The sequence below is a fragment of the Phodopus roborovskii genome, unplaced genomic scaffold (genome assembly GCF_943737965.1).
Source record: "Phodopus roborovskii unplaced genomic scaffold, PHOROB, whole genome shotgun sequence".
Lineage (NCBI taxonomy): Eukaryota > Metazoa > Chordata > Mammalia > Rodentia > Cricetidae > Phodopus > Phodopus roborovskii.
Window position 1 is genome coordinate 29,923,928 of NW_026126447.1, and position 23,798 is coordinate 29,947,725.

Here is a 23,798-nt window from a genome sequence, read left to right on the forward strand (position 1 = left end):
CAAACACTCACCTCCTTTCTTTTACCCTGGGAATTCCCCCAACTCTTCACTTCTTATCCATTCCAATCTTTAGGTCTCTTTCATTTAGGTGATAGAGAACTCTGGACTCTTTGGGACAAAATAAAATTTACCTTTTTTTTTTCCCCACCAGACTGGTTTGCGTGTGTGTGTGTGTGTGTGTGTGTGTGTGTGTGTGTGTGTGTGTGTGTGTCTGGGTCTGGATGCCTTCTAGTTTCCTACTGTCTTTCAGTTTGGGAGATTAAGAACTAGACACAGAATTCTAGCAAAGACTCTGCAGGCTCAGGTTTGGACAAATCACTGTGCATATTGATAGCTTGAAACTTAGCCTGAAGTGATTTTCTAGAGAGCAAGATGTATGCTTTCATGGTTTATAAACTCGTGTGATTGTTGCACTCACTGAGTGGGGATTCTGCTGTTACATTTAGGGAGGGGAGGCATGGACCTCCATGTACCTGCCCTGCTCTACTCAGTTCTCGGCAGCAATCTTAAAGCCTGCAAAACACTGTGGCCATTGGAGAACACATGGCTCCTCTCCCCTTTGAACTTGTATATGTGAAATGTTCCTGCCAGTGGTCAGTTTAGTTTGTGTACACGTCTTAGGGATTCTGAGTGTTGGACAGGGCCCTCAGTTCAGCCTGTGTTCTGTGCTAGCAGCTCAGCAAGGTGCTTGTCTACAACCTGTTTCCATTATGCAGTTTCTAAATAACCCCATGTCAAAGGAGTGTGCCTCACCTTCCCTTACCAGCCCCAAGCAAGTGGGATATATAGCAGAGATAATGGCCTTCCCACCGTTTGTTTCCAGGTTCTAAATCCCACTGTCCTTTCTTTTCAGGTATATTCTTTTCAGGGATGCACTGTCATTGGCAATTGTTTCAGGGTTAAGAAGCTGAACAAGAATTGGAAGTTTGTATCTTGAGCAGTTATTGGGCTGGGCAGGGATGCCTGTCAAAGGGCCTGGAGACAAGAGGAGAGGAAGTGACTCTCTGCAGGAGCTTGCATCACCACACAGTTTCCTTCAGTTGTATCAAGAGAGAAGTATGCACAGTTAAAGATGGATCAGGGGAAGGGATTAATTCTAGGTCAAGGACAGGGAAGATTGGCAATATGCCACCTTTCTAAGAAGCTTAATTAATATAAAATATAGGGATGTGACACCTATATTTTTCCCTCATCACTTTACCACAGGAACGTGTTTTGTCACCCTTTGCATTCTGCTAAAGGAGAGCTTCGTTTAAAGGAACAGACTTAAGGTTTCAGGGATTGGATGTGTATATAAGTTACAAGCTCAGGACAAGGTTCTGTGTTTGTACAAGCTATAGAAGCAGAGACCAGTATGTGGACACTAGTATTTATTTTATTCTTACTCTGGTGATTATATTGATAGTGGCCTATCTGGAGGAACATAGTTGTACACACCATAAAAATGCATAGATGAGTGGCTACCTAGCTTTTGGTATGCAGACCCTGTCAATTTTAGTTTTAAATACATGCTCATAAATTGTTTAAAACCAAAGGAAAATCACTTTTCAAGGATAAATTGATATGTAAGGTTCATTAGACAAACAACAAACAAATCCCCAGCTACGGAGAAAAAAACAGTAACTCTTACTTTCCCACAACAGCATTCTAACCCCATCATTTAGATACACTTGAAGTCATATTCTTTGTAAAATTTAAGTAATATTCATTGTAAAAATACAAATGCTTTGGCTTTTAACCAGGGAACCTTTAAAGACAGTCACCACTCTTGTACACGGGGACTGGGGAGCTTCCTGTGTAAGAGAGCCATCACACTCTATGCAAGTGAATTTGTTTCGAGGGGCTCTATTTATTTCAGGTGGTCAGAAATCAAGCAACCATACAATTATAGCCCCAAAGAGAACGACACAAAGTCTTCTCCCAGTCCTCTAAAAAGTACACAAAAGATAAAAGTTTTTAAAATAAGTATTAGTTTTGGTAGTATTTCCACGCAAATGCTAAAGAGGATTTTCGTTTGTATCAGTTGTGTGTGCATAGAAATTAATTCATAATTCTGGTCTTCTGGTTGCCTCCGTACTTAAAAGCAACTGTGACCTTTTACATTCGAGAAAGGGGCTGTGTCTCCTCCTCGCAGAATCGCACCAGGACGGGTAGAGAATAATTATCAAAAGATTTAGGGCACTCGGGTTTTCATGCGAAGCCCTGGCTCTGTTTGAGTCTTCCTGGGATAGAATATTTTAGCTTGATGGCCTCGGGTGGTAACGTTCTCCGGGCTTTGAATAAAACTGAGAATTCATGCTCGGATCCCAGTTTGGCCAGATGCCTCTTCCAGTGTTAGTGTCCCAGTATTCAGGGCAGTGCCGGGACCCCTGTAGACCCAGCCTGAGCATTCCCGTGCCACTCAGCTCTTGGACACTCGCTTGTCTGCGGCTTAGAATTTTAAACTAGCGTAGAACATGCCCCATATTCAGCTCGTAGTGTTCATGTTTACTGTTTCTCTAAAGGTAGGGTGAGGGAACAAATCTTTTAAACAAAAAGTGAACATAAAGATATTTACTATTAGGTTAAAAAATATTTGGGGGTCGTTATCCACCTTTTCTTTAAAATAAATGAATAAATAGTTTACTCCTGTTGTCTATTGTGTATCTAAATTAATTAACAGGAAAGATGCTTTCCACTGCTTTATGGAGAAACATTAGTTATAAAGATGTCACACCTACAAGAACAATTTATCTAGGCTATCATAAAAGAATTATATTTGTTTGTATGGTTTTAAAGAATATGTTGTTTGGTAAAATTTTATCTATTTCATGTATGATCAAAAGGAACTTACCTAAAATAAATTTAGGTATTTTGCTTTAATTTTATGTAATTAATGGTTTAAGGTTTTTCTAGAATAAAAGTAACGATGCTGTGACTCTTTTGAAACATACTTAAATATTTAAATACTTAAATATTACAAGTGTTTAACTTGTAATTTTTAATGAAAAAAAATATAGGATCTTAGAAAAAGAAAAGTGTCAATTACACTAGTTTCTCTCATTAGAATTTCAAATACGATCTCACTATAAGTTTGTTTGAATTTCCAACTTCAGGGGCAGGCTTAATCTCTGTCTTTGCAGTTTATTCTGAAAGGGCTCCTATATAGGCTTTTTGAAACATTAGGATTTCTGGTTTTGTCTATTGTAACAAATGACAAACAGCAATTGTTACAATGTGATAAAAGCTGTTATGCTAGATTTAAATTTTAAAAATCAACCTTTTTATCCTTTCTGTCCTTTTCATTTTTGACCTCTAACTTTTTTTGTTGTATTTGCCAGGTTAATATTGCCTGAAAATTCTGAAGTAGACATAGCCCTTCTGGTGCTCTCTTATGATTAAAATACTTATTGTCTGAGAGAAAGTGGGAGTCTTTTAATATCACGGGTTAACATCTCAGGTGAAAGGTCCCTGGGAGTATCACTTCTTTGTGCAATCTCTCCTGGAAAGTGAAGGGATGCTATGGCTAAGTCCCAATGCCATGACACTTTGGCTTTGATCATGGTTACAGGCTGTAAACTCTTGGTTGTATATTGACGAAACGTAGGCAGATTAAAGATAACTGATTGTAAATCTATGACATCAAGATAAAGTTAGAAACCACACTTTCCACAGATAGAGAGGTTTTAATATTTTTACTTCAAATAAGTATTTGTGTCTGTTGGCCTAAGTATCTGAAAAGGCTTTATTCTCTTTGAGATATGCACCTCAGTTTTCCTCTTTTCTCCCAAACATATGGCTATGCTTGCTTCTAATTCTGTGAAATTCTTTTGAAAGTTCATTTTATCTCATTATGAAAGTAAATGTTATTTTAAGCTCTCCTTTTTAGAAATTAATGGAAAGAATTTTTAAGTACAAAAATTACCTTTTTGTTGTTGCTGTGTTTTGATTTTTTTGTTTTTGTTTTTAAATTCTGCAAAGTTTTACCAGATTCTGCTTTTTCTTTAGGGGTTCCCAGATACCTACCACAACAGGAAAACATTTGTCCTATGGAGGAAGCTCAGGCCCACAGAAAGCTTGTCTAGTATGCCCTAGAACATTAGAACTTTAGAATTAAGTAGTGTGAGTCTTCAGTCCATGCTGCTGTCTGGGTTTTTCTATACCAACTTCGAAATTTGCCCTTTGTTTTGACCGGAATCAAGCTTCAGATGTGTGTAATGATGGATAAAGCCATTATCAGACTTCAGTATATAAGGAAGTGAGTGTGGAACCACCTTTCCATCGGAGAATAGTTCTGAAGAGCTTCAATTACTGACCTAGCACAGAGGAAAACACAGAAAAGCATAAACAAAGCTGGGCATCTGTGCCAAAGGCTCATGCACCCACCCCTCCTGCATTTCTTTTCCCTTCTTTTCATTCACCGTGTCATTTTTCTGACCTTCTCATTCTTGGTTTATAGGCTGAACCTTTTGAGAAAGTCTGGCACCTCTGATCCACTTTCTCTCACAGATCCTGTAATTTTGGCTGTATTTTTTATGTTTTTCAGATTCAAGTCAATCTGAAAGTCCCAGCCAGCCAAGTGATGCTGACGTTAAGGACCAGCCAGAAAATGGTAAGTTTAGCATGGGACTCTGGCTGCTGTATCAGACAGAGTCCACAGGAGGTGGCCGAGCATGGCTGCCCTATGAACACACCCAGCACAAATTCAGAGGATTCAAAGAGAAAACTCCAGAGGCATCCCAGCAGGCCCAGCCCCCACCCCAATCCTTCTCCTCCAGGAGTGTCCTAACTAGGACACTTAATTCTCTGAGAGGTGGGCTGGGTTTGCTAGGGCACTTGGACAGTCCTCTTCAAAGTGGGAAATGTCCTAAGGTGCTTGTTCATTGAAGATCACGGGAGGACATGCGGTCTCTGGGTAATGTAGATCTTAAGTCTTTGCAAATGGCCTTGAGAAAGCACGGTATCTTTTACAGATTTTCCTCTTTAAATTGTCTAAAATAAAAAAAAAAAAAAAAAAAAAAAAAGCAAGAGAACGTGAAATCACTCAGTTGTGAAAAAAGAGTAATCACATTCACTGTCCTTCCATTCTCTCTTTCCCTGCTTGCAGGTCAGGGATTGAACCCAGAGCCCCAACATGCTAGGCAGGACCTCTGCCAGTGAACCACAGCTCAGAGTCTATGTGAAGTTGCTGTTACAGAGACCTTTCTAAGAATCTACACTTTACGTATAATAATATCTTATGAAATGTTCAAAATGTGTGATATACACTGCAAGGATTAGAAACATAGTCATAGGCTGGACTATTAGACTGAGCAAAACCAGCCATTTAATAAAAATGGAGATGTGAACTAAGTCTCCATCATAGATCACTATATAGATATCTTCTAAAGTCCTCAAATAAAAGACTAACCTCTGTAATATTAAAAACGATTACTTAACCTCTCAGGGTATTCATTTATTTATCTAAAATAGGATAGTATTACCGTAGTGAAAATTAAGTAAGGTAATACAATTGACATACTTACCACAGGCCCTTTTCAATGACTTTATACTAAATAAAGAAAAATGCTAATAATTTTTCGAGACTTTTCTTTCATTTTCCTTGCCTGTATAATGCTGTCTATCATTCCTTTCTTCATCTCCTGCTCTATGAATGAGAATCCCTCTCCTTTTCCTCCTCCCCTCCTTCTGTGCACCCATTTTCCCATTTTGATCTCCAGTTGATTATCTGGAAAGGGCAGGAAAACTGAGCTATTTGGTTTGGTGTGATGGCGGGCTCACCTTACCACATTAGAAATCTTATCACTAATTGTTCAGAACACTTCCTAGGTTGTTAACCCTGGAAAGTCTTTGTCATAATTCTCCACTGAGACCTTCAATGTGAACTGATAATCCCTATTCTTATTCTGGTATTTTGATGAAATTTTCTTTATCAAAGTTTTTTTTCCTCCCTCACACCCAAGAGGCAGTAGAGGGGGAAAAAAAAAAAGGAGACACCTCTGAAGACTAGTTTTTGTGTTAAACAGCTGCATATTATCTTTTGTTGGCAATCTATACAGCAATATTTACAGACTTGTTTCTTCATTTTTGACCTGGCTGGTAATGCCTTAAACGTCCCGTTTTTCATAAAATATATTTTGGCTAATCTTCCTGAAGATGTGTCTAGAATTGCATTATTTTTATCTTAAAAACAGGTAAGACATAGGGTGTGTAGCTCACATATTGAGGTCTGGATACCCCTCCAGCCGGTTTGCGATTCATCTGTCTTCATAAAATGGCCGGCAAGCTGTTCACATGCAAATATAAACCGAGCAGGGAGAGGCCTGGCATACCTCTCTGGAGCTGCCTGTAATACCAATATTGTGCATTTCCCGGCCAAAACTCAGCCCAGAACTCAGCCAGTGTTTCGACCAAAGGTGTGGTGATACTGGCCAAGTTCAATTTTAACAGGCATGACTTGGTGCTACCTCAAGGATTCATGAGTGTGAGTTCAAAGAAAGGAAGTGTTTGTATCCAGGAGATAAAGTAACAAATTCCCACCTTTCAAGCTTCAGTGTATTTTTGTTAAAGAAGTCCTTGTGTCTTAGACCTCTCTACTGAAAAAGGTCAGCACACTCCTTTCCTCCGCCTGCCCCTTGTCAGCCTTAGATGATGTTACTGGAAGGAAAATACATGTTTAATTTGTTAAAGACACAGAATCACAAAAGGAATAAAGGAAGACTTTAGGGCAAGGCATTTGCATGTACTAGGTAGCCTGTTCTCTCTGTTACCTTGATTGACTGTATGTCCTGTTTCATTGCTCAGCCTATGAGCGTGAACATGAGTTTCTGAATGGTAGCTGGTTTCATTCTGAAAGGAGAAACTCTCATAAGTGTATCAGCTAAGCTCTAGGAAGTTTTGGAATCTTGCTGTGTGATGGCATGACAGTATCTGTTCTTCAAATGAAGTAGGAACACATTGTTCCTTCCATATAAACACACACACACACACACACACACACACACACACACACACACACACACACACACACAGGAAAACAATCTTTTTCTCATCGCTCTTGAGAAAGGTAATGGGAAGCAAATGGTATTTCCCGAGTAAACCTTAGAGAGTGAACAGACAAATGGTAACATGCTGTTTCATCTTCAGCCATCAACTAGGCCATGCAACTCTACCTAAAGTGGATGCAGCTGTCTTTACCCTCTGCAGCCAGTCTGCTGTGTTCTGTAGAGTTTTGATTTCTTTACTCCTACTCCCTTAAGACTGAACTGTGAGAAAACACTTATCTTTGTCTAATTAGAGTAGTAGATGGAAATTTTTTAAAAGGAATTATCTGGAGCCCAGAAGTAAAATACCAACATTTCTGAAACTCAAAATGGATGTAATCTAATGTTTAAAACTGCCTCCAGAGGCCAGACGGACCTATGGTTCAAATTAAATAGTAGCTGGGTGGGTAAATGAGCTTCTTCCGTAAACTTAATTGTCTTGTAAGCATTCTACAAATACTAAAAGAAACCTACCACATGAATGTTGGAATGAGAGCATGGGTAGGAAGAGTCTAATGCCCCATTCAGAGGAAAAGTTCAAAGGTTCTTCATGTAAAGCTTGCCACAAACAACCAGACTCAATTCAAGTTTCCCAAGTTATAGTCTTAGAGCAAAAGATATATGGTCAGAAATAAACCAGAACTTCCAGGGCCATCCTCTGTAGATGGCCTCTAAGATGTCTGCCAGCCAGTTCCTTCTTAAGTCTCAGAGTGTGCATTCACCTTACTGTTTAGCTCTGCCCTCGTTCTGTTCATCTCCCAAGGGCTTAAGCATGGGAGTGATTCGGAGTTGTGGGGGCCTCAGAGGGTGTGTTCCGGAAGGAGATGTCCTGGAAAGAAGGGACTCTGCCTAGATTTCTTTAATGTTCCCTACGATTTTTGTTTTTGTTTGTTTGAGGGGGGCATACAACAAGTAGAATCTGCAAAATGGTGTAAATTTTGTTGGGAATATCGCTCAATTGTGGATCACTTGCCTAGCATGGATGAGGTCCCATGTTCAGAACTTAGGACGGTAATAAAAAGAATAAAGAAAAGAAAGCAAAAAACCAAGCAAACCAAAATTAAACAACAGCCCCCCCCCCCCCCAAGCAAACCAATAAAACATGTAAATTGATTAAGGTAGAATTCATGACAGACTCATTCTAAAAAGAGCTCCCACAAAACCTAATTCCTCACCTTGAACATACAGGATAAGGGTATTTATTTGCTTAATAAATGAAATTAGTATGTTGATAAAGGTGCTGCTAATTCCCGTATGTTTTTGTATACTTCTCCAGTGTTTAGCTACCATAAAGGTTTTAGGGAGGACGAGCTTCTCTGGAGAAGTTGAACATGTAATTTGTGTGTGGGAAAAGACTCATAGGCAGAAATATCTAGATTTAACCAGTTGTTTCTAGAGTTAAAGTTAGAGTGAGTTGATCAAGCTTAACTCCTCCAAAGAGTGCGTGGTTGGCATCAAGTATGTTTGATCGCTGTAGGGGATGCCGTGCAGATGGAGCCAATAATAACCTTACCTTAGTGATATAAAGGTTTTTTTGATAGTGAGAATCCATGTTAGTGTTGAGGTCACTGTCTTTGGGTTTAGTGGTGCTTGTTCCTGTCCAGCAGCTAAACTGTGTTGCCACACCGAACCTCAGATGGGCCTGTGCAAGTAGGGGAAAGCCATTAATCATGACACTCGCCCCAGATTTTGAAATTATGCAACCCTACCTGCCAACTACAATATTGACTCTGGCTGTTTTTTATTTGTTTGTTTTTAACTCCGACTTTTATGTTGACTAATTTTAAGTACTCCAGTCCCATCTTGAATTGTTAAACTCAGCATGGCTCCTAAATGTTACTAGATGAACAAAGAATTGGCTGGTCTTCACCATAATTGTTGGTATATTATTAGTTCTTGTTTTCACTCACTTCTGTGTATATTGAATATTTTAATATTTTCCAGCCAAGCTGTGGATACTGACTTCCTAGCTTAAGATTTATAAGTAGGATGCACTTTGTAAGTTGGGGATAAGAAAATTATACGTTTCTATTTCTTTTTTGAATAAACTTTTTTTTTTAAATGTGGCAAATGTTCTTTTAAAAAGTCCACTTAGTATTTTCTTTTCTCTACTTCTCCCACAAATATAATAGATGTGTTGCAATATTAAATCACAATGTTAATAACATTGAAAAGGCAGAAAAGTCAATTATCTCAAACTGAATAAATTGTGACTGCTCACTGAACTTCTTACATTAGAGGCTGGTTGTGATGAATGTGCCATTTTTAGGTCATTTCAAGAACTATAAAGGCAGCACACCTTTACATCTTGCATTTCACTAGCAAAGCAGGAGAGGTCTGACACCATTGACTTGCAAAGACGGTCTATCGATATTTCATAATTTGCATGACTTTCTTTGACAATTACCTAGCAACAGTTATCCTCTGCAGTGCTCTTCAGATAACTCTGCAGGGACAGACACAGTAGAGTGACCACCAAAATAGCGGCAATAACAGTAATGATCAATATTCTAAAATATGTAAAGGCCCCAACTCGGGGAGACATTACAGCCTAAATGCCTGCTGGTTTTGAGCTCTATGTGATTAAGATCCGACTGATGACTTTTAAGTAATGCAATGGAGCCAGTCTCTCTTCTTTAAGAGCCCAGGAAACTAAACTATGGCTTGGTCTGAAGTCAGAGTTGGAAACTTGATGAATTCTGAAATCTTATGTAACTTCAATACCAGTGACCCATCATTGTCTCCCTAGAAATTCCTCTGGATTTCTGGGTCTTGTCTTGGGAAAGATGGGTGAGGCAATAGAATGGTTGAGCTTATACAGCACCCAGTGTGGAAAGTGGAGGAAGGGGTAACTCCAAAGAAGTAGCTGTACCCTCACATGCTGTGAGTATTTACCATCTACACACAGACTAACTGGCTGTATTGGCTGATGGCCAATAGGGAATGTTTTTGACCCCCGTTCCCTGCTTTTTAGATTCTGAAAAGGATGAGCTGGTGATCTGTTTTAGACATTTCCCCTCCCCCAGCTCTAACTCCTTACATAATTACAATTATTTAATTACATGGGGAAGAAGAGAAAATGGGTTTTCTTTTATGTTTCTCCAATCAGTTGTTCCCCTGTCTCATGAGAGACCCAGGAGTGCCCATTTAGTGTAACATTCAAAATAAGAAAATGTTGATAATTTGTATGGGGTTGTGCAAATACACTCAAGATCTGTATTCTAGTGTTTGGATTAAAGTAATGGGGTCATCATCAAGTCAGTGCTGTAGAAGCTTCGTCTGCTGCTTGACTGCAGCTCTATCTGCTACTGATGTTCTCCGAGTGAGCTGAGCCTAGCTGAGTTTGGCAGGACCCTTTGACAGGGATGCCTCTGAAGGACCACTGCTGATGGCCACTTCCCTGTACGTCCCCATCAATCAAATACCAGCATGGTGAAAAAGTATCAGGGGGCCTGGCTGGAGTCTGGAATTGTGTATGAGCCTTTTCTGACACAAACAGATCATTTGTCATTTGAATGAGAATTTGTTGTTTATTGGGGGGGGGAAGGACTAATTCGTTTATGAATAATATTAGCAAATGGAATGTGATGTAAATAATGTATTTGGGGATTGGGGGCCACTAATCCGGATTGATTAGTTGTCTGCCACAAAAATTCATGGAGCCACAAGAATGTTGGCGCCTTTTCTCACTTCATCTTCCTCATTCTTTTTCTCTTCCTTGGGTTTTACTCAGGTCCTGGAATCTCTGTTTTCCTGGCATGAATTTATTGTTAAATAAATCTACTGGGATGACTCCAACAAGGTGGGAGGAAGGGTAGCATTTCCTGCAGAGAACTCTGCTCCATCTTGGTTGTTAATTTCTACCCTTGGTTGACTTGAACCCAGAGGGAGCCAAGGAATCTCAGATGCCTCACCCACAGGCATCATATGGCAAATATCCAAAACGAGAAGTGTAAAGAGCACTGTGACAAGTCCAAGCTGGAGAAGAATAGCCTTCCAAGAACCTTTCCACACAGGAGGCTGTGTTTGCTTAGATTTCTGTAGGCATTTTACAACCTGAGAGCAAGCAAGTACTTGTGTGCTCAGAGAGATGAACAGGCAGAAATTTTGGAACAGGGTACATTAGCAAAGGAGAGCTGTCATTGAAAGCCAAACAACAGTCATTTGTGAAGGAAATATCAGCTAAGTGATTTGAAGGCTTGCTCTTCAGTTCTCAGAAACCATTCAAGGGAGAATCTTCAGTGCATCTTTAGACCATGTACTTAGGCATGTTGAGCCAATACAGACATGGTTCTGACATCCTATTCTTAAGGACTTGACAACCTAGGAAGGGGAGCAAAAGGCAAGATTCATTCACTCGCACATCAGATGTTTGTCATGTGCATTCTAAGAGTCAGGTGGTTTTTAGCACTACACAGATCAAAGCAAAGTCAAGCTCTTAAATATGCTTACCTTCTTGGCCAAGACTAACGATAAACTGACTAATACATGTAATGTGATAAGTAATGTTAAATGTAATGAAGAGAAGGAAAGTTGGATGAGGATGTGTTACTATTATACAAAGGTTCACAGGAAGGTCCAAAGATTAAATAGTAAAATTTGCTATTATTATTAATTCTACTTTAGTAGAATGGAATAGCAAGAAAAAAATCTGGCTCTGGAATATGTAGCACATGGGATATACTTATACTCAAAGTCTTCATTATTTAAGCCAAAGTCTGTACTTTATCTGGCAACTAGTCCATGTTCTCCACATACCCTGTAGAAGTTGCAGAGGTAGCCATGATAGTGGGAAGGTTTGTTTAGTTTGTGATGACTTTACCAATCACCAAGGGTCAAACCACTGGAATTTAACCCACTAAAAATGAAACCTGAGGAAACTTCTTCCAGGTTCTTGAGACTTTTGGTACCTGGCCGAATAGTTGTTGTGGAACAGTGAACCTGTTGTCAAGTGCTGTCAGTAGTGCAGTAGAGATAATTAAGAGTCACTCAACCTGTGAAAGTAACTGTGGAAGTTTATTCAGTGGGATGTTTATGGAATACACCATCAGGGTCCTATGCGAGTCACCATTGAAAGAAAAAGCAAAGAAAATGTGTTTTTTCCATAACAGCTTGCTATTGACAGACTATTTGCCTCATAAAAGATGATGAATATAGAAAAACTGTCAAGCACTAGAACCCTGGAAGATTCCGCTTTTGGAGGTGGAGTCAAGAAAGGCATTTTGGGTAAACTGGAAGGTAGAGGATTCCATCTTTGCAAAGGGGAAAGCTAAATCTGACTGTTTAGAGTGTTAGATTCTCAGGATGAGTTTGCTTAGATTAAAAAATAAGTTGGTCTGAAGATGTTAAATTAATGTAAAGTTGACCCTTCTAAAGTTAAAAATGAAGGGAACGTAAGGGAACAGTATTGGAAAACAGAATTAAATTCTTAGGAGATCTAGGGGTAAATAATGCAAAAATAATCATTTTTGTTTTTATGATCATAGCTCACATTTCTTGAGGGCTTTTTGTGTACCGGAGTGTTCATCCGGGTTCTCTAAGAATGATAGGTCCTGATCCAGTCTAAAAGAAATTATGGAGGGAAGGGGAGAGTCTTCAAACTATAATACAACCCCAGTGCCTGGGATGGGGAGGGGTCGTCTGCAGGTAAGGATTTATGCAGGTAGAGTCCCAGATAGTAGGGGGTTTCTAGGAGAATTTGTCCAGGAGAGTGAATGTCCTTGACCTAGTCATCCCAGTTGAATTGTTGGGTCCCCGATGCGATGCAGGAATGGGTCTGCCTCAATGTCTTCCCCTGCAGTCATTTGCTGGGAGCAGCCTGGAGGAAATCCAGCCCCAGATGTGGTAGGTGTCCTGAGGAGCTGCAGCCTGGTTGTCAGGCACTGATGGTAGTCTTTGTAACAATGCTCTGATTGGCACATTTAAGACGAAGTTTCAAGGGTTCTCCTTGTGTGCATTTATTTAATCCTATTTCTAGAAGTAGGTGCTGTTAGTGTGCTTATTTACAGATGAGGACACAGAATTTAAATTATTTGCCCATAGTCAAGTATTCAAAAGTCATTCCAATTCACTCCAGCTGCAGGCCAGTTGCTTAGCCATTGTACATGCCATTGTGGAATATATATATTGTTGTTCTAACAGTGTTAGTGCCTTTTGCTTCCTGTTTGTTTCTTGGGATGGCTAGTCATCTCTTCCTCTTTTCCCCCCAATCTTTCCTCCCCTCCACCTATGTCCCCTCTCATCTCATCTCCCTGGGTATCTACCACAGTTTTATTCAGGCAGCATAGGCTTCATTATACACTTAAACTGATAACTCAGTTTCTGTGAGTGTTGCAGATATGAATATTTGTATATATGCATATATGTTGACAGTGCTAGTAGTTGCAACTATTCCCAAGAGATATTTAGCAAGTGGGACCCACTGTTTCTTGTGTCACCTTACTGCATCATGGACATGAAGAAGCCTCTCTTAGTAGATATCTTGGTTTCATTTTTGGCAAATAATATTTTATGGAAAAAGATATTCTTATATTTTAGATTTTAGGACCATTTTTCAGGTTTTTCTTTCTTTCTTTTTTTTTTTGGAAGAAGTCAAATATCGATATATGTTTCATTAGTGGATAGTTTTTAAGCAGTGAACTAACTTTTCATTTTATTTTCTTGGATCGTATTTAAAATGTAATTTATTTTACGTATTTAAACCAGGTGATGTTATGTTTTTTGGGTGGCATAAAACAATTACAGTTGTCAGTAAAATTGAAAGTGCTTCTATTGCAAAAGGTGGAAGAGTGTAGTTTTATTGAAAACATAAAATGTTTATTTCCAGTCCTTATTTAATTTGAGCAGTGCAATAAGAATTTTCACCTTACCTCTTTCATTTCAAATTTGTGAACTATTTAAAAGAATTGGTGAATTCTCCATTTCCAGTGAGCAAGACAAAGTTCATTAGGATATCTGATTCCTGGCAATTCCCACATTCACAGATCATGTTAACTCCACATTCTTTTCAAAATGCAAATGTTGTTTCTAAACTGAAAGCTTTTCAATTGAATGTTTTGTTATAGCTTTGAACCCTAGGTAAGATCCCAACAACAGAGCAAGGATTGGTACATCTTCCATTCTGAAATAGCTGCACATAGGATCATGTATTCATTCAGCTACAGGTTTTACAGAGTAGTATTGTGGGAGTTTTCCCAGCAAACTCTCGTTAGACCAGTAGTTAACAGCTGGCCCTTGAAGGAAGGCAAAGGAAAAGATAATCAAAGAAATGATGCATAAACGTGTACACACTCAGGAAGAGCTGCATGGAATGCAGTTTTTGCTTGTGGTTTTTCTTCCTGCAAACTTACTGGGTCTCTATTTATAAGTTATAGTTTGGATTTATTAAAAAAGTAAAGGAAAGATGAATTTCCAGTTAAGAGAGATGATAAATGAAGTGTTTTCAGAAATAGTCCAGCAGAGAAATTAACACAAGAGACAGATCACGAGAGACAGACCAGTTCTGCACAGCCTTTAGTGAGTGCCAGGAAGAGAAAGGAAAGATGGGATATGATATGTACAGACTATCCTCTATAATGTGTCTATTACTTATTCTTTCCAAATATGTGTTGGGTTCCGTTCCACCTGAGAAGAGTTAAAGGAGGATGGGGGGGGGGCAAGCCAGGGAGCACTTCTTTGTGTAAAGGACCCGAATATTTAATTTTAAAGTAAGGCTTGGAACCTGATCATCTGTCTCATCAAATATCAGGACTCAGCTCTCTTTCCATGTGGGATTCCCCTGCACATCACCAAGGCAAGCAAGAATATTGACCACAGGCAATGTTAGACAGTATACATTATACATTGTGTTGAGTATGCTGTCTGATTTTGCAATAATGGATCTAGCGACAGACAGGGAGAAAAACAGGTAGCTGAGAAGCATGTCCACGGTCAGTAGCCAGTGAGAGGCTAGGTTCTGTTGCTGTCTTTCTCCAGAGAGCTTTGAGACTAAGATGGTTGATAGTAAGGTATTTTGGAATTTTTTCAAATGCTTATACTTAGCAATGATAATGCTATCAACATAGAGAATTCATTCTCCTTCCAGTTGATCTTAATCACATATACTTAATCTATGTGCTTATCTGGGTGCCAGGCAATAGGGATATAAACAGAAACAAATTCAGACTGAACCAAGTACATATGTGAGCTCATCAAGTACATATGTGAGCAAAACAGAGAAAGAGCAGATAATTATATAAAATTTGATTTGTTCTCCTGGGCGTGTTTGGATAGTTTTGGTATGTATGGTGGTACACATGCTTGAGTCTATACAGGAGGCAGCAATGGTGGAGCGTGTAAGCATTCACAGAACAGGTGAGAACTTTGGTCTCAATTCTGAAATGTACATGTGGACTAGCTGTTACTTTGGTCTCTCTTACCCATTAGGATTATCTCTAAATCTCCATCCCATACATGGAGGAAATCTGAAGTCTACCTAGATTTCTGGTTTTGCTGGGAAAACATTCTCTTCCGGCTCCTGCACATCATGCCCCTGTCATATGATTCTGTCTTCCATTCTCTGTGTCCCAGAGGGTTGAGCCCCTTTTCTGTCTCTGTACTACACACCTATGGAATTGTCATAAGTAACAAGGCTGGTTGGCGAGGGAACACTTGGGTAATACTGCAGAAGACACAAGCAACTTCACCTAGATTGTAAACAATCCGTGTGTCCCATTGGCTCCCTTCTCTCTTTCTGCCTTCCTTCTGCTTCCTCCTCTGTTCCAAATGCAGAGGAGTTTCAACCCTGTGCTCTGTTGAGTTTTTCAGTTATTATTCTTGGCAATCTCCCTTTTTAATTATGGTGGAAATGCACCATCAAGGTATTTTTCTAATTGGTAGATCTGGCACCTTTGACAAGATACTAAGCAAAACTTTCATCCTCTGAATGTGGAAGGGGGAACACTGAAGGTTCCCTGTAAGCAAACAGAATGTGCAGAGGAGAGGCTCTGGATGCAAAGCATGCAGTCCAGGCATAGTGGTTTCCAGTCACTTCTTGTCTAGTGACTGGATGGCCAGTCAACCCATCCATTTCCCTGGGATACAGCATGCTGACTGCTTCGCTGACAGCCAGAAAGCATCTATGAATGAGAGATGGAGATGAAATTAAAATGTGACTTCTTTGGCATCCACCTTTCGAACCTAAGCCTTCCCCCACTTTACTCTAATTCAATTTAGTGGATGTTGGAAGGAAACTAATACAGTTAAAAAGAACTCCATGTAATCTCACTAACATTCTTAGAACATTGTGCTCAAGGTTTTCTGGTCAAGGATATTTGCATTTATAGGATAGTTAGAGCCAGGTTTCTCTTCATGTGAAAAGTCCTTGCTTTGAGAATGACATTTCCAAGCTGTCAAAAATCTAACATCCTCAAAGCTCAAATCAAATGGCCTTTTACTCTGTAAATATTGAAGAGACGGCTGCAAGCTTCTCAGTGAATTCTCGAGCCTGCTGAGTTGGGCTTTAAAAAGGACATCCATTGAGTGGGTTATGATAAAATTCAAGCCTGAGAAACATAATGGGCAGTACTAAAAGCAGTCACACCCCGGTGTCTCCCTGGCCACCGTGACTTTGGCATTGCTTGCTGGTGGGGTTTCCTTTGGAGCGAAGCTCATTGCATGCGTCTTTGTCACGTGACTGTTCTCGTCTCCAGTTTCTTGTTGTTTACCAGGAACTATAAAAATCTTCTCACTAAATCTTCAGATATCACATTTACTCCTCCAGCCAATATTTATTTATTAAACATCTGCTGTCTTCCAGATACCACTCCAGGCCTTAGTCACACCAGACGACTGTGGGAGCTGAGAGTGGATATGCCTCAAATGGCACAGGTCAGCAGTAGAATGGAGACACTTCATGGTGTTTACCATCAGCCGGCAATTCTTTCTGCCATACAAATTCTCTGCTTTTGTCAGAGTTAACAGCTTCTCCGTGAAGAATGAATGGACATCAAAAAGTTACTTGAAATACTATTGAAAGCATTCTCTTTTCGTCTCCAAAAAGTTTACTTGAAAACAATGTTTAGAATTTCGAGTCACTTCTGCAGTTTTAACAGTGTGCTATGTTCAGTGATTATTGAAATAACTGCAAAGGGAGATATCCATGGGCTATAAACCCCATGAAAGCAAGAACTTCGTGTTTCTTTATTCTCCTGAGTGTAGTGCTTAGCTATTATGGAGTATAGGGTTAATAATGTACTATAAATACAAATGCAAGCAAGATTGCCATGACCTTGTAGCTAGTACAGGAGCAGTTCCTAAAGGTCTGCTGTTGGTGGTATTACTGATGTGCGTATACCTAGAATCCAGTTACTCTGGATGCGGAGGCAAGAGACTACATTTGAAGCCACTTTGAATCTTCAGCTACATACTGAGACCTTGTCAAACAAACAAAAACAATAAACATTAAAAGCACATGGATGACTTCCACACTCCATGGGCTTCTGTGGGGGGAAAGCATGTGGTTCCCAGCCCATCTCCTCTGTGCGACCGACCCTGTGTCTAGGACTTAGATGGCTGGCCAAACAGCATATGCTTTTTGCTTGCTGCATTGTGGTAGGGATGTGTCTGAGGCCCTACAGCAAAGTTGGCTGCCAGTCAAGGAGGAAAGGGTTGCCTTGGCCCAGCCTGGCAAGACTTCCGGCTTCTTATCTGAGAATCCTCATCATCTCCACACTTCTCTGTCCACAACCAGTGGCTTTCCTCAGAACTGTGCCCTGACAGGAGAAAAATATGTATGAGCCTGAGCTGGGTAGTACTAGTCCAAGCACAGGAGGAGAAATTGTCACGTGGCAAAGAAGGATTTGAGGGTATTCTGGACTTTGTCATGTGTTATAAGCTAGCTTTGGCTACATAGTGAAACCCTGTCTTAAAAACGATAATAATAACAAATAGCAAGTCTCATAGAAAATATATACATTGGGAGGGCTACAGTTTGTTTTCCTTTCTAAACATTTTGTTGATTGTAATGAGTCCTTACACTTCCTCTTCTCATAAATGTTTCAAATGTGGTCATGTAAAGGCTCATGAGAGTGAATATACCAAGCCATTCCCAAGGCAGTGTTCTTTCCCGGTGATATCTTCTGAAGACACTCCCTAGTCATCCTACGTGATGACGCCAAGTTGGTGGAAAAGCCTTCCTTGGTTAAATGGTTCATTTATTTCTTTGGCCTGATGAAAGCTATGTGAACCACAATGAATCACAACAATTATCAATTTAATTCCTTTTTTTTAACCCCGTATTCATTTAAAAGGTTTGCTCTATAAATATAGAGCCCATAGATAAAAGGTTTCTCTAAAATTCACTCTCTTTTCAAGATGTTTTCATTAGTTGGTATTCGTTTAAGTGGGTTCTGCTCTGCATACCATTAAAGATGCGTGTAAATGTTTTTATTGGTTCCTTCCCTGTCTTCCACTTTTATATTTCCTCTATAAGAGTCAATGCCATTAACCTTAGCAGTGCTGAGTGTGATTGTCTTTCGATCAGCTCCATCATTGCAAACCACTGATCCATAGCTTACATTACTTAAACCACTGGTTCCTAAACAGAAAAATAGCTCCATTACCTACATGGAATGGAGATAGGCTGACTGGAAAATCCTTTCAAATAGAAGACTGATCGCAGTGCTCACTGCCTCCTCTGGGAACAGCCTTTTCTTGGATATAAATGTTGCAGTAGTAGTAGTACCTGGGTTTCTTCTTTTAACTCTACATGAAACTTTTATTAAAGATACATGCGTGGGTTTCACTGAGCCATTTGGATGTAGGTGTAGTCTTTAAGAGACATACTTTTCTCGCAGGCAGTGGACAGGTATATATCTAGTAATAATTCGGGAGAAACAGATAAGGTGCTCAGAGGATAGAACGCTTCAGTTCAAGCTTCAGAAACAAGGGGTAGAAAGCAAGATTTCAATGACCTAAAAGGTCATAGAGGAGCCAAGAGAAAGAAACATGTTTCACATTGGTAAAATAACACTACTGAGGTGCTATTGGTCTGGAAGTTCATGGAGAACTGGAAAGGTAGGAGTGTAACCTGCACAAAGAAGAACAAGCCCTTGTTAGGAAGGCATGGTGTCCGCAGGACAGGGCTTACACTTTTGTCTCTGAGTGTCTACTTAACAGCACAATCAGATTCCCAGGTGCATGGATTCTGGCATCTGCACCTCAGTTTTAGCCTCATCTTGTCATTCAGTCAAAACATTGGTAGAAAGGGCCTTGGATCAGGATTTCGAAGAGTGGCCTTCATGCCTGGGTCTGCCACAGCTAGCTATGATACTGGGGGGGTACCTTCTCCTTTCTAATCCTTGGTGATGCTCCCATAGACTGTAGATTAAAAACAGTACCTACCACATAGCTGTCAAGCATTTTAAATTCAATAATGAAAAAAGCACAATTCCCATCATGTGGTTAGAGTTTAAAAAAAAAAATACAAAACAAAAAGCCGGAACAGCAGGGGCCCTGGAGATGGCTCAGTTAGTAAAGGGTTTGCCACAGAGGCATGAGGAACTCAGGATCCTAGACACCCGCCTGAAAGCTGGGTTCAGCGGTGTCTGTAGCCCCAGTGCCTTGGAAGCAGAGACAAGTGGGTCTCTGGAAGCTTACCAATCAGCTAGTCTAACCAAATTAGTGAGCTCCAGGTACAGTGCGAGAATGTGTCTCAAAAAATAAGGTGTACGGCCATGCATGTGGACCTGCATACACACATCTAACACACCTGCACACATACAAGAAAAAAAACAGTGAACAAATTTTGATACCTCGGTACCATCTGAGATAAATTCGCCTTATTTTAATTATTGATATACAGGTCCTTTCCAACACGAGTTCAATCTCTGGGCCCATAAGATGGAAGGAGTGAATCTATTCCCCTTCGGTTGTCCCCTGACCTCCACAGGTGTACCATAGCTAGTACCCATGCGCGCCCCTGACACGTGTATAAGTGTAATAGTAAAGTAACATTATTATTATGGTATTATTATGGCATCCTGTTGTTAGGATGACATAGCACTTCTGCACTGCTTAGCATTTGTCCACAGGCATCCAGTAAATTTGTAGAAACCCATAGGAGATGGTCCTTTCTGACTTTGTGTAGGTGCTAAAGTGTCTCTCTTCAGATAGACTCTGTCACTATAGCTACAGACTCTACAGTTTCCTTGAGTCACTGTCAACATTCACTGCCATGACAGCATCTCTACTCTTGATCTTCATGTTGATTCATTTTTTTTTTTTTTTTTTTTTTTTTGCCTTCCTTCTCCGTCGATTGAACTTTCCTTTGAAGTTTGTGAACACTCACGTGTCTGAAAACCTAGTCTATCTTCAGCTATGAGACAAGAATGTTAACCATTTTTTTTTTAATTCAGTCTCAGTGCCTCAAAAAGAAATGCTTTCACTTAAAAGTCCAACCTTTCAGAAAAGCGTTTTTGTTCGTGGGAAATCTTAATGGGGCAAACTGTAGATAATGAATTTAAGGAAACTATCTGGCAGCCCAGGCTTATGCAAGCTTGAAGTGCTTGGTGAAATCTGACAGTCCAAATGGAAAATTACTCAGCCTGTTTCCTCAAGATAGACTTGTTTGTACAGGGACTCGAAGTTTAGATGGCAGAGCTGCAGTTACACATGCTGTTCCTATGAGCTGTGTTTTTAACCTCTTGGTTTGGCACACAAGCTGGTTAACATCTTCATTTGTGCTTCCTGGATTATTAGTGAACAACAGTACAGTTCTATTGGATTCAGAAAGGCGGGATAGGGGGTATCCCCTAAGAATCATTCTCACCCCTGAAACTTAAACTTCTGGATCATAGGACGAGCAGACTTAAAGGGGACAGCGAGTCCCACAGCCTTAAGATCAAAGCTTTCAAATGTCCCAAGATCTCCCATGTAGGGTTACAAAACCTTCTCTCTGGTCCATGAATACCCAGAGTCCTCTAGAGAAGCTCATGAACTGATAATAGTGGGGACATTGCAGGGACTATGAGGATATAGCTCAGTGTTAGAGCTCTTACTTAAATACTTTATGTCCTGGGTTCAATCTCTAGGAACACACACACACACACACACACACACACACACACACACGTGCACACGCGCACATCTTTATTTCCACAGTTGTTAACCTGCTTTTAATTCATCTTTATGACCATATTTTATATACTAAGAACAGTAGCAATAGTACATAGTTTATATTGCACTTTGGGGTTTCATATAAGATACCTTACAGAATATCTTCCAGGTATAACAATTTCATATTCAAACAGATCTTACCTACTTACACTTATGTGTATTAATAGTAAAATTGACATCAGTTTGAAAATTTTTAAGAATATGGCCATTTACAAATTAGTTTGCAAGAATTCTCAGTACTCATTGATCAATCAAAAATAATAGAAAGTGACATTAACATGACCATTTCTGAATATATATCATCAGAGAGGCATTAAACTCATTAAAATAATTCTCTATATTACATTTATTGTATGGTCTATATTATAGTCTATAAAGAATGATCCAATATAAAAAATTTCATTTCTGTTAATTTAATAGTGCTTTCTCATGAAGATATACTTCTAAGCTTACAATTTTTCAAATCACCAACCTTGCATATGCACAAACAAGACAGAGAAACATACAAAATGTGTCTGTATACATGCACAATATACATATTCTAAATATATGTATATGCTTATGCAAAGAATGATGGCTTACAAAAATATGTACAGCAAAATGGGAAAACAAGTGAAACATGAGAACTGACAAAATAAATGAAGTAGACAGGTAAAATCAGAGAAAAGCTTTGAACAAAAACTCTGCCATGTAGTACATGATTAATTACATTAAGCTATAAGTTTGGTTCTGAATTTCCTGGCAGCCAAAGGAAAAAGTGAAACATACATGATTAATTATGTGCTTCTATTACCCGTGAGAAAATAAACACCAGTACACTGGGGACGGAAGCTTTCGTTGGCACACTCTGATCCAATATGAATTTCGAATGGGACTCTGGACAAGGACACTGAAGACCACAGGAACAGCCCATGTTTCTGATGTAGATGTCGGAGACTGAATCAGGGGCTTCTCTTAGTGCCCACAAACTGGGCACCGAGAACAATGTAATCAACCCAGGATCCATAATCCTGCTTGAGCCATGAAAGTATCTTGCTTCTAATCCATTGGCAAATTTTCAAAACCTAGCCAAGGTAGGTAGGCCTGGAGGGGTCGTAGTCTTCAGATATTCTAAATGTTTCTTAGAGCTAGATCTTAATTAAAGTCAACACCTGCATTTTAAAGGGGTGCTACTTATCCACCTGAAACAATTGTTCTTTTTTTAAAAAAATTTATTATTATTTTTTTCTTATTTTACATATCAATCCCAGTTCCCTCTCTCTCCCATCCCCCCCATACTCCCCCCCCACGAACCCTCTCCCATCCCATTCCCCACCCACTCCATAGGGAGGGTGAGGCCTTCCAGGAGGGATCATCAAAATCTTTCAAGTCATTTGGAGTACAGTCTAGGCCCTCCCTCCTGTCTCTAGGTTAAGGGAGTATTCCTCCATGAGGAATGTGCTCCCAAAGTCCTTTCATGCACCAGGGATACATTCTGGTTCCACTGTCAGTGGTCCCTTAGACTACCCAGGCCTTCTAATTGAGACCCATGTTCAAGGGGTCTGAATTAATCCAATGCTGGTTTCCCACCTATCAGTCTGGGGGTTCCCCTTGTTCAGGTCAGCTGTCTCTGTGGGTTTCTGAAACAATTGTTCTTTAAGGACTTAAAGACACATACCTGGGTGTGACAGATGTTTGTCCTGTACCTACCTGTAGCATGTTGCAGAAACCAGTCTGGTATCTTCCCAGCGGCTTGAAGACCCCTTGACCAGAGGAGGATGCCTGCTGTTTACAGGAAGATGAGTGTTAGATGGCAGAGCCTTTGCAGACAGAAGGGAAAAAAAAGTGTTTTAATCCCAAAATAGCTAGTGTCAGAGTCTTGTCTGAAGGCAGGTGTTTGTGTTTGGTTGGTTGGTTGGTTGGTTGGTTGGTTGGTTGGTTGGTTGGTTGACTTTTTTGGTTTGGTTTTGATAGCCCTGGCTGTCCTGGAACTACTTTGTAGATCAGGTGGCCTCGAACTCAAAGAGATCTACCTGCCTCTGCTCCCAAGTGCTGGGATTAAAGGTGTGCACAGCTACCGAGCTTTTGGTTCTTGAGGGAAAACAGAAGACTAGGCATTATCCTCACCAGGTCCTTCCAAAGGAAGTAATGTTCTTCCAAAGGTGTTTGCTGACTCTCAGCCACTGTTGACTTGGGGACCTTTTCCTCTGGGTCTCATTATTAGCCTTCTTCTAAGAAAGGACTTTTTTCCCCTCACATATGGCATAACTTGGATGCGCTACAGCTGCTAAGAACTAAAACGGTTTTTTTGATGTAAGAGGAAATACTAGGTGGGAAAGTATGAGTTTTGACAATTGCAATATCCCCCATGCAACGACTGGAGGTTTTTTTCATTTGCCCTCAATCACTCATAGCAGAGAAGTGTGACCTGTCACCTGAATCCTCACCCAGTACCATGTGCTCTCCATAAATACCCTGGGGGAGAGAGGGACTTTACTCATAGCAGAAGCCATATGGAACATAATAATGTCAACAAATTGGTAAGCTATTTCTTATGTTACACTGTTAAGTACAACAGTATGAAAAGAAGAGCATTTTCTTCTCCAAATGCTTAATTTATAGCTACAGCTATTATTTTAGTAC

The 23,798-nt window shown here is 39.9% G+C and overlaps 1 protein-coding gene across 10 annotated transcripts in view; it reads left to right on the top strand.

Annotated features, from left to right (window-relative positions):
- The window catches only part of Nfia (nuclear factor I A), a 527,054-nt gene that overhangs the window by 371,423 nt on the left and 131,833 nt on the right, over nt 1-23,798 (top strand). For all 10 annotated transcript variants that reach the window (XM_051188198.1, XM_051188194.1, XM_051188196.1 and 7 more), the window contains one exon: nt 4,526-4,591. In XM_051188198.1, the coding sequence (XP_051044155.1) occupies nt 4,526-4,591 (66 nt within the window). The remainder of the gene's footprint in view (nt 1-4,525; nt 4,592-23,798) is intronic.